General features: G+C 38.8%; 1 protein-coding gene across 3 annotated transcripts in view; it reads right to left on the reverse strand.

The window, feature by feature from the left end:
- Positions 1-1,036: 1,036 nt before the first annotated feature.
- WRN (WRN RecQ like helicase) overlaps positions 1,037-12,014 on the reverse strand; it is a 121,386-nt gene continuing 110,408 nt past the window's right edge. For all 3 annotated transcript variants that reach the window (XM_084759656.1, XM_084759655.1, XM_084759657.1), the window contains 3 exons: positions 11,187-11,349; positions 6,726-6,931; positions 1,037-3,033 (listed from right to left, as the gene is read on the reverse strand). In XM_084759656.1, the coding sequence (XP_084615782.1) occupies positions 2,914-3,033; positions 6,726-6,931; positions 11,187-11,349 (489 nt within the window). In that variant the 3' untranslated portion in view covers positions 1,037-2,913. The remainder of the gene's footprint in view (positions 3,034-6,725; positions 6,932-11,186; positions 11,350-12,014) is intronic.

A 12,014-nucleotide genomic window follows, 5' to 3' on the forward strand; every position in this document is an offset into this window, starting at 1 on the left:
TTACAATCTTTCTATCCTCTCTTCCACAATGTTCCTACATATGTTTTTCGAGACAGGGTTTCTCTGTGTAGCCTTGGCTGTTCTGGACTCACTTTGTAGACCAGGCAGGCCTTGAACTTACAGAGATCTGCCTGCCTCTGCCTCCCGAGTGCTGGGATTAAAGGCGTGCACCACCACCACCTGGCAACATATTTTTTTTAAGTAAACATAAAGGCATACAGTAATATTTTCCTACAGCTTGTCAAGCAACTTCACTGTTAGCTACCCCTCTTCCTGACCTTTCCCTCTGTACTGTTCTTTTCTCCTCTGTAGTTAAAGGCCCTACCTTTTCCCCCCAGTCCCTAGTACCTGTCATCTCTCTCTCTCTCTCTCTCTCTCTCTCTCTCTCTCTCTCTCTCTCTCTCTCTCTCACACACACACACACACACACACTCACACTCACACCGCTGCCCAGCTCCTTCCTCAAGGCCCCCATGGTTGCTTATTACTTTCCTGGTTTCTGTAGTTACTCAGTATAGGTACAGTTGTGCAGATATATACTTATATCTGAGGCTTTTTCCAAAGATTTATTGATTCATTTAAAAATTACACTTTGACATAAATGTTATTTGTTTTAAAAACATATTTTCATTAAAAACATTGACAGTGATGGGCCCATTTCACTTCTGTGCATGTTCTCGTTGTGTAGATGAGTGTAGGGGAAAGTCCAGTCTTCCACATCCAGTCTACTTGGACATGTTGCTTTGCTCGAGGTATATTTGAAAAACCTAAATTCATACAAATATGTAGCTGAAGAACAGGAATAGTTTAATAGCTTTTCAAATAATGGTAGAGAAGCTATACCAAAAGTTTCTTACTGATTATTTTCAGTGTGTCATCTGAAGCGACAGCCACCAGCTTTTCACTCTTGGCTACATTAAGACTTTTGCTTCCAGCAGCCTGTTAAACAATGTGTCTCCATTTCACATCATGTCTTAATTATCCATCAAACACTTATTTCTTGGGTTCTAGATACAGACAAAACTTTAGATAGTATAAAATAATGTGTTTATTTAACCCATCTCATTAGAAAAGTGTTCAGGTCAAGGAAAGCTGCCCAGGTTCCCCGTGAAGGATACAGGTTAACCAAAATTGTAAGTTTTACTAGAAATTTCAATGTTATTACCAGCAGTAAATATTGGTAAGTCACTTTCCTTAAAGCAATAAGCTAACATCATTTAGTCTTGAAAAAAATGTCTGCCAAAATACCAGGCCTAAAGAACCAAGCATCTGCCAACAGGTTTTTGTTTCTCAATTCCATAAAAAAAAAATCCAGTTCAACTCATAACTCAGATAATTAGACAGGTGTCTTCCTACGGATGGCCACCACATCCAGCACAAAGTCCAAAGCAGTTTAAGATGCTTGACACTTTGTCATAAAGAATACCAACTTGTGTGTTGTAGAAACCTGTGTTAAGGCACAGGAAAAATCGAAGAATCTAGAGAATTTGTGTGACATGTTAGTGGGGGCTACCTTCTGTAATAGGGAGCAGGAAAATGGGAGCATGGGGATTTTTATGTTTTTCTTTTTCTTAAAGGTTAATTTTATTTATTCCTTGAAATTTCCACACACTCATATAATGCATTTTGGTCATAGCACCCTCCCCAACTTCCCGCTCTTATCCTGCTCGCTACCGCCTCTGGGAACTCTGCTCTTCACAGTTGCCCTGACCCCCTCCTGCTTCCAAGTCTTGGTTTTCAACCCACTGAGCTTAGTTAAAGTTGCTGGCATGTATGGTCATTAATTGCCTACAGCTCTTCAGCTAGGGTTAAAGACTCATGTAGTGCTTGCGCCCAGCCACCATGGAATGCAGAAGGGCTCAATCTTGTGTCCGTCTTGTGATGGTAACCCCAGATGCTCTGAGTATGTTTTTAAGTGTAGTTTGAATGTTTTACAATAAGATTCATTCATGTACTGTGGATATAACAAAGTAAGAAAATGGATATGAGGAAGTCTAGCAGGTTCCAAAATAGGCTTTGATTATCTAGTAATGGCTATTTTTTAAAAACTGCTCTGAATTCAAGTATGTATTTCTTTGTATTAATAACAGTCCATTTCTATTTACAAAAACGCCAATCAAATACTTGAAATGTACTTATAAGCTACATGGTGAACTGCCTAAATTTATGTAACAAAAGCTTACCAAGAACAGAGCTGAGCTTTAGATTTTTTAAGTTCTTTGTGTCACATAAGATATTAAATTCTGGCATCTTCAAATATTGAAGGTACTCAGTAATTAAATAAATGCAAATTAAGCATATCTAATATTCAGTATGGAGGACACTGTTTAACTTGAAAAATAATAGAGACTCTGTAAAAAAAAATGCATAGCATTTAGTTCTCTCTATAATGGAATCCTTTCACCATTTTCCCCATTTAAATGGAAGCCAACATGGCACTCACTGGTCTAGTGCACTGATATTGTCTGACAGTTCACACACAAACACCGACATAAGGAAGTAAAGACAATCTTTAAAATGAGTCTGTTGCCTTAAAGTCACAGGACACCATTTCGGCAATTCAAGACTGCTTCATATTTATCACTTTGTAACCAGGTATGTCTGCCACAGAGACACACCCTACATTTCCCACACACACCACCGCCAGAAGAAGAGCGACTGCAACAGCGTGGTGTCAAGGGTCCTGAGAGCAGCCCGAGAGGAGGCCACCTCAACAGTCTCTGCGGCACTCAGGCTCCCAGACGGTTCCGACACGTCATCTCATCTGTGGACAGGCAATTAAAGATGCCGGCTGCTCAATGTCTAAGTGGGTTTTACTTTGGACTTTAAGTAATTTTAAAGCTGAAATATTTCTTTTCATTCTTTACAGGAATAAAGGCAGAAGGACCCACAAATTGTTCTGTAGCTGTCATCTTAACTAAAAAGACCTTTCTTTTTTGTCTTGGCCATTGATGAGCTGCCAATATCAGCTGAGGGCATACTTCCTTTGGCAAACCACTGGGGTAATTTTCTCTTTGACATGTCAGATGATGTCTATAGAAAACAGAATACAAAGAATTAGCATAAGAGCTGTAAAAACAACACAGATACTCTGAATTCTCCCCAACTATTCTTCCCAAGCAAACACAATGAAATGGAAACATCTATAGAATTCATTTTGGGGTGAAAAAAATCTAATAAATAAAGGAGAAAAATTATATCGATTCTTTAAGCCTTTACTTATCATCACATTACCATCCCCTTTAAAGATGATTTATTGTTATTATTGGACTGCATGCACATGCGCACATGTGGTATGTGTATATGTGTGTGTGTGTGTGTGTATACATGTTACACCCATGTGGAAGTCAAAGACATCTTTCAAGGTCTTTTTCCTTCTCGCTATCATGTTGAAGCAGAGGTTCTTCTATTGTTTTCCATGCTCTGTACTCCAAGCTAGCTCCCTCAAACTTCCAGGCAATTCTGGTCCCCACCTCCTTATCACCCTATGAGGTGTGGGATTACAGATGCACACCACTGTATTCCCCATTTTAATATGGGTTCCAGGAATCAAATTCAGTCATCAGCCTTGCACAGACAAAAGCTTTTACCCACTGGACCATCCTGGTGGCTTCACTATGGACTTTTACCCAGTGTGCACCCTCCTGGCTTCACTAAGGATTTTACCCAGTGTGCATCCTCCTGGCTTCACTAAGGATTTTACCCAGTGTGCACCCTGCTGGCTTCACTATGGACTTTTACCCAGTGTGCACCCTGCTGGCTTCACTGTAACTTTCAAGTCACTCAAGTTCAGGCACTCCTTTGCTAAGTAAAAACCTGAACATTATTTCCAATCTACTAGTATAACACATTCATTTTGGGTTGACTGAAGTGGTGAATTTAAAGCGCTGGGAACACAGTGAAGTGTTACAACACTCATCTGGCATGCACAAGGCAGCAAGTCCAAGAGATTTCAGAGAAAACAAACAAAAAACATTAAAAGATGATGAAAGTGATGCTCTAAGAAAGGCACACAAGCATGTACACAGAAAAAGAGTTTACTGAGCACATAAAAAAAGAAACCAGGTCCTGGCCTCCATGGTGGCAGAAGGACTGGCCTCAGTCATCGCCCAATTCCTTGTAGAGTGGCCAAGAGGCAATAAAATTGAATAAATGAAAAAAAAAACCTTTGCTGCATAGACTGCTTTGTGAATTCCCTGACAACCATAGATCCCCCTCTCAGAAAAAGAACAAATATCTACATGCACAACACTTTGCATATAGCTTCAGGGGCGCATCTATGAAAATCCTTTGGACCCCGTCAAGTCCCAGAAAAAATATTTAGTGGTATGAAAAGAATGTTATGCTACACCATCTGTGCACAAAACAAACAAACAAACAAATAAACATTACCAGTTGAAGTAGGTAAATATTCTAAAACCTACAATGGTACAAATGTGAGTATGGAGCTACATCACTAGTTTTAGAATAAAAGGGCAGAAATCGTGTTAATAAGAGTATTCCTTGGAATTCGGCCAAGTTGGTTTACTTACTGGGAGTATTTGAAGGCTTTGATAATAAGGTAGCTTTCTTTAAGTTAAATGTGCCTGTTAGTATAAGGTATAATAAGGGCATAATTTATACCATTTCAGGAATGATAACCTTCGATATTTTATCAATTACTTGCTATATTTTATTGTGTCTTCTGCTCTTAAAAGGTTCCAAAATATTCACAGGTAAAGGGGGGGTGGTACAAAAGATACTTAGGAAAAAGAATTATATATTGAAATTTCATATTGAACATTGAAATACTGATATTTTACATTTAAGAAAACGAAAGCTGTTTTATGTTACATGTCGAGTAAAGAAATTCGGTGTAAATGAAGGGGCTGCTGGAACTTTTCCAAAGCTAAGGAAAAGGACTGGCTGGGACAGCACCTTTGTGCCTGCTGTCCACTCCCAACCAAGGAAGCAGGAAGGACAACAGGAGATCTATGCACTCTGGAGGAAAACTTGATTACAAGGTAACCAAACGTTACCTGGAAGAGCAAAGAAAAACACTGGTGGTGAAAATGCCCAGAAATGGGACAGAGGGTGCGTTTGGCATACAAAAGGCTCTAGGTTTAATCAAGAAACCACATGGCTCCCAAGTGCTGAGATCAAAGGTAAGCGCCACCATGCCTGCAAAATCCATTTTCAATAAATGGAAACAAAAAAGAAAAAAAAAAAGTGAAGCAGGGCATGTGTACTAGAGACAGTCAGAAGAGAAAAGCCAACAAAAAATGATGGAGTGCGGCTTATAAGACAATTCCCATATTTTACACACTACACCAAAAATTTCATAGAGAGTTATATGAAATTAACAAGGCCACCCTGAGCTATGACTTGTTTTGCAAGGGCAGGAAAACCAATTTCACAGGAAAATGAACAACAGAATAGGGACAAGTTCACACCTCAAACAGCAGACTGACATTAACAGTGGAGTATACCTTTCCTGTATTTATAAGTAGGAAAAACAAGTAAGAAAGCCCTAAGTGCTCAGTATCAGTTACAAAAATAGAAAGATGGGCTTTCAACAGGAGCTAAATGTCATTAATTCTACCTAAAATATGCACTTGCTAATATCACTTTTACAACTAATACATTATGAAAAATGTCAACATTCCCAAGTAATTAAGTCACTAGATTATCTAAAACAAGATAACATACAATAACACACAAAGCTAACTAAAGTCAAGAATTTTAAAAGACCAGTTCAATTCAAAAAAAAAAAAAAAAGATGAGTTCCCTGTATTTTAAACCACGAAGTGTGAGCTGTCAGTGCTGGAACCCTGTAGGAATCCCTGCAGCGCTGGAGCGTGGAGCCTCGGCCCCAGCGTGTTAGCAACTACAAGGCAGCGCACCCAGCTTTCCATAGGAGAAATAATGCAATTTCTGTGAGTTATTAAAAGCTCAGCAATTACTATTAGCAAGTCATATTGGCCCTGGAGATATTAAAAGTCAAAACTGCAAGTTTATAGTGATGTCAGGAACGATTCTTCTCTCACTACAATGTCGTAGGATACAAAGAGTGACTTCAAGCACTTTTAATACCATCTAAAATAACACTGACTGCTTACTTTTTTTAATTATGCAAACCTCCCCATGTTATGCTCACTACCATAACTATCAGCATATAGAGTATAATCCTTGTGTCAGAGCATGAGAACGACGGAAGGATCGACATGTGAGAGGCAATTACAACTGAATTACCTTCACTTCCATTAAACATATGCAGTGCCAGGACATACAAAGCTAACTCCATTAGCTACATCTCTGGAATAAGGTGGATTTTTTTCAGACCAGAAAGCCAAGAGAGGTAAATTTTAAGATGGTTTTCTATACAATAAATTATTATTCTTTTATTGTCTTAAAAAAATCCATAGCTTTTCTCACAAAACAAAACACAAAAAAACCAACAAAACAAAAACAGGCAGGCATGGTAGCCCATGCCTTTAATCCCAGCATTCAAGGAGATACAGCCAGGTAGATCACTGTGAGTTCGAGGCCAGCCTGGTCTACAGAGGCAACCAAGGATACATAGAGAAACCCCTGTCTCTAAAAACCAAGAACCAGCTTTCTCACATCGCATTTGAAAAGCAAAGGGAATAGTGCATACAGATTTATACATTACAACAGACCAAAATGTACCCACTGGGTGCGCAAAGTAACCAAGTGAGCTCTGTAAATGCTGGTGTAATCACTACCTTGGTCTCGGTGACTGCCTCCTTGCTTTTCTTAGAGCTCCCAGGGCTCTCTTCAGAGCTGGAGAAACACCTCTTTCTGTTGGGATCACAGGAAGGCTGCCTTTTGCTGTCCGATCCACTCTCAAGGATCTCAGTTACCATATGGATAAGGTATGTGTCAATGTTTTCAGGAACCAACATTCTAATGAGTTTAACTTTATACAAATCTGTAGAAGAAAACCAAAACAACAAAAGTTAAGCCAAGTAGTTTAGGAAACTACGGTGTGAAAATGATAAACTACTCCAGAGGACAGAAGAAAAGTGCCTTTCAAATGGTAACATCCTTCAGGTAAATGCGGTAAAACCATGCTTCCCCGTGACGCTTAGCTCCAGGACCGCCGAGAGTAAGGATGCCGCGCAACTCTGTAGGCTGTGTTCTGTCGGGTTCCGTCAAAGTGACACCAAATGGGCATAGATGCTTTTTTAAAGGAAACTGTGCTCCAACTGCCAAATATTGGTTATAAATAAAATTTTCTTAAAATAATTTACTCTTGGGGCTGGAGAGACAGCTCAGCAGTAAAGAACACACACTGCTCTTACAGAGGATCCAAGTTTAGTTTCCAGCTTCCATATCAAGTAGTTCAAAACCACCTGTCATTTTAGCCCCAGGGAGTTTGACGCCCTCTTCTGGTCTCAGTAGAGGTGTGCACTCCTGTATATGTGTGTGCACGCATTTCACACACAGACACACACAAACAAATAAATGTGTTCTTTTAAAAACAAAACTTTTAGGTTTCGGGGGGTGGGTGGTCTCAAGAAAGGGTTCCTCTGTGTAGCCCTGGCTGTCCTGAAACTTGCTCTGCAGCCCAGGCTGGCCTCAGACTTACAGAGATCCACCTGCCTCTGCCTCCCAAGTGCTGGGATTACAGGCTCGTGCTACCACCACCAGGACATACACTGTAGAGCATCTCCTACAGATAAAGCACTCCTCTTTGTTGAAGTATATCCTTTCCACATCACATTCATCTTCAATGTCAACTACAATAAAACTAAGCAACTTACAAGCTACTTATTTATTTTCACTTAGTTTATTAAAGACTCCTGACATACAACTCAACTCATCTTGACAACATGAATTTAAATTGTTGACATTTTCAGGTTTATATTCTCTTTTCTTCCAAAAACTATGGCTTGCTATTCGAGGATTCATCCAAAGGGGTAAATAAACAAATAAATAAATAAATAAATAGGCACAAATAAAAGTTATATACAGCTAACAAAAAGTAGTACAGTTGGCTATGTTCCAGGTTTAAAATGTAAGACTGGTGCTAAGCATAGTCTTAGAAAGGACTATGTACTAAACATGTACTAAAATCATCAATGAGATTATCACATCAACCCCATTACAATTGTTCTGGGTCAATGCACCATTCTAGTTGTCATAGAAATCCCACAACTCTCAGCGGCCCTAAGGTGCACTCTGCGCTGTGGATACAGGCTTGACTTTGAGCATCTGCTGTCCTCAATGGTTCTTTAGAATAAGGTTCTGATGAGCACTATATTACATTCATACCTCTGGATTGCTGGAAGTAGGGTTGCTGGTTCATAGGTTGGATACACTGTAGTTTGATGTATACTGGCAAGTTATCTCTAAATTGTGCTGTATCTACTACTACAGCCATTAGCCAACCACATGCTATTGAACATCTGAAATTAAGTAACTCAAATTAATTATTAAATTAAAAAATAATATTATACCAGTCCACTTAGCTCAATTTCAAAGCTTATGAAAGCTAAATATAGATCACTATTTTTTAATGTTGGTCATTGATTTTTTTTTGACAGTGTCTCATATAGCCCAATATGTCCATGAAAATCACTGAAGATAATAAAGACCTTGAACTACTAATGCTTTTGGCCCCATTTCCCAAGCTCTGGGGTTAGAAGCATGCATCAGCATACTGGCTAAAGTATTTCTAATTAAACGTCAGCATCAGGAGACATGTTATAAACATAAAATGGCTAACTAAAAGCTTAGTACAGAATGCTTGTTAACTTTAGATTGAATATCATAATATTTTAGTATATAGTACAGATTAAACTGTTATGAAAATTAATTATAGCTCTAGTTTTTAATATAGATATTAGAAAATTAGGGCTGGAGAGAGGGCTCAGAGGTTAAGATTACTGGCTGCTCTTCCAAAGGTCATGAGTTCAATTCCCAGCAACCACATGGTGGCTCACAACCATCTATAATGAAATCTGGTATCCTCTTCTGGCATGCAGTCTTTACATGCAGACAGAACACTGTATACATAATAAATAAAGAAATCTTTAAAAAGAAAAAAGAAAATTAAGGTATCCATGTGATCAACATTATATTTCTATTAGGTAGTATTGTTTAGAAAAATCACTGGATTTTTCCATATCTCAATCAATTAATATAACTATAATATATTATATTCATTTTCTTCTGTGAGTTAGTAAAATTAAATGATAATACACATTCTTAATTTTATGATGTAAGTGTGGCAAACTATTTTTTTTTAAATAAAATAGTTAAAATACTGAACTATGACAATGTTATACTAAGGTTATTTTAAAAGAATCTTACTCCATTTAGAATAATTTTACTTCTAAAATTAAAATATATTACAAAAACTTTGGCACACAAACATTCCCCTCTGGGTTAACTACTGACAGTGATGCTATGTATAGGGTTTGCATGAATGCAGATGTCATTGGTATTTTCACCACGTCTGCAAGTGTGTTGTGCACTACCTTACAGTCGTCTGCACTACAGTTCTCCAAGCAGGCCACTTGTGGCTGTAAATGCACTTAGTTCATCCCACCCTCCTGGGTAAGTCAGTCCTAAAACACGCCCTGGAAAGCTCAGTGGCAGCCCCAGCTGCCCTCCTTCACTGCCCTGAGAGATCGTGTTACTCCTTTGCCGAAGGCCCCTTGGAAACCACCCTTAATTTTCCAGTTCCATGCACATGAAGAATGGGAGAGATTATTCTGAGTATTATCTAGGTACCTCATTAGATATCTTACTTATTAAGCATAGTTAAAACACCCAATGTAATGAAAGAAGTTTAAAATTATATAAACACAGAAAACTAATAAAAATCACAGAATTATAAAAACACGAAGTCACAGAGTGGAATCTAGAGGAGTCTAAGAACAACACACAGGACAAGATTTCCAGCCATGGTTACTCTATTTTCGAGTAAATATTATATTATAAAATTTTAACCATAACAGATCCATACTGACCAAGTTACAATTATAAATGTGCAAGTATCACTCTAAATCTCATATTAGCATGTCTAAACATGTTTTCTCTATACACAGATATGTACAGAAAATCAAATTACAACCAGACTGTATCTGAGAAAGATTGTTTCTAAGCAATTTTATTGCCTTATCGTTTTACAAATTCTTGGGTGAGTGACAACTCTAGTTGTTTCCACGCGAGAAAAGAATTTCAAGTAATGAAAAGTAAGAATTCGCTCAGCTTTTCAGGAAAGGCTTTTTTGTTTGGTTGGTTTGGATTTGGTTTTTCAAGACAGGGTTTCTCTATGTAGCCTTGGCTGTCCTGGACTCACTTTGTAGACCAGGCTGGCCTCGAACTCACAGACATCTGCCTGTTCCTGCCTCCTGAGTGCTGGGATTACAGGCATGTACCACCATGCCCAACTTGTTTGTTTGCTTTTAAGATGAATTTTTAAAAATCATTTTTACTGTTATAACACATTGACCTTATAGTTGTGCATTTAAGAGGATAATCCTCTAATGTGCCTTAACCTTACTTCTGTAAAAAAAAAAAAAAAAGCATCACTTATCAAATATTTCTGTAAGCCAAGCATAGGACTGAGCTCCATGGCACAGTCGAGGTCCCTCAGTGGAACAAGAACAAATACCTTTTTTTTTTTAATGGGTGTTTCACCTGCATGTATGTCTATGTACCATGTGTGTGTCTGATCCCCACAGAGGTCAGAAGGGGGTATCAGAAGTTACAGTAGGTTGTGGACCACCATCCATGTGGGTGTCAGAAATCAAACCCTGATCTTCTGGAAGAACAGCCAGTGTTCTTAAGTGCTGAGCCGTCTATTAAGAAGGAACTCTTCTACTGGGGCGTGACACGTCAGTGACTGTCACCACTGGCTGCTGGTTAGAGAGAGAACAGTGGCAGGGACTCTGAGGCGCTTAGGGGACAATAAGGAGTCCACTGGCTGCTGGGGATGCCTGATTTGGGGATGAGTGGGAAAATTATAATCTGAAAAGAAAGAATTTTTCAGTGTACTTTCTGCTGAGGCAGAAATAACTGTTTTTCCTAAAAGAAGAAAAAAAGTTGCCAAAGTGGAATTTCACCACAGTATAAGGGTCAGTGTTGTTAATCTGGAGCTATGAGCGAATCGCTTGTTTACTTCATGAGTTGACTCAGGTCATTAGGCTGCAGAGAAGGGCGGTGTGCATTACCTGAGTTGATGGGAGGGTTTCGGATAACATCAGTAATGATCTTCTGAACCTCTGGGGTCAGGCCAGCTCGCTCCATATCCAGGGGGTAGCCAGCTTTCACCGCCTGCGCTAAGTGCATGCCGACTGCTGTGAGAGGCAGAAGCCTATTCTCAGCTATGCTGTGCTGCAGAAAGACCAGCAAAGGAACCAGTGAGCTTAAAGCTTCCTCCTGCGCCTCACAGAAAGAAAGCACATCTTCAGGCAGTAAATAGTCACTGAGAAATAAGCAAAAATTCGACCTTGAGTAAAATGTTCATTTTAAATATTTCTTCAAACACTATATAGGCCTCCACAGATTCCATTCAGTATATTGATTAAAAACAAAAGCACCCAACTTTAGCCAAAAATTCAATCCCTAACCCTTCCCTCTGTTTTTACTCTAAGATGTTATTGGGGTCAGCCATTGGCCACTTTATGGTAAGTCTGAGATCTCATACAATCTTTTGGAAATATAGAAAGCTGTATTGTAATGCTCTTAAAATTGGACCTGGTGCTTTGGCTACATGAATTTCCAAGAAGGCAACCCCTGAGTGCTCTCTTTAAAAGAGCCCTGGGAAGACTTCCATAAGTATTTTAAACAGGCTCCATTCATAAAATGGGAGCTACAACTTAACCAGGATGCTTGCTCACCTTTATCATATTACTGAACTAAACATGATGATGATCAATTTTGGAAAATATTTTTAATCAAGCTTTTAAAATAGATGTGGCTCCAAATTCATTTACAGGATATATTATGTAAAAACATTTCTTTAAACAAAAACCAGACGCTCAATGACATTAACATTC

The sequence above is a fragment of the Acomys minous genome, assembly GCF_964271855.1.
Source record: "Acomys minous genome assembly, chromosome: 15".
Lineage (NCBI taxonomy): Eukaryota > Metazoa > Chordata > Mammalia > Rodentia > Muridae > Acomys > Acomys minous.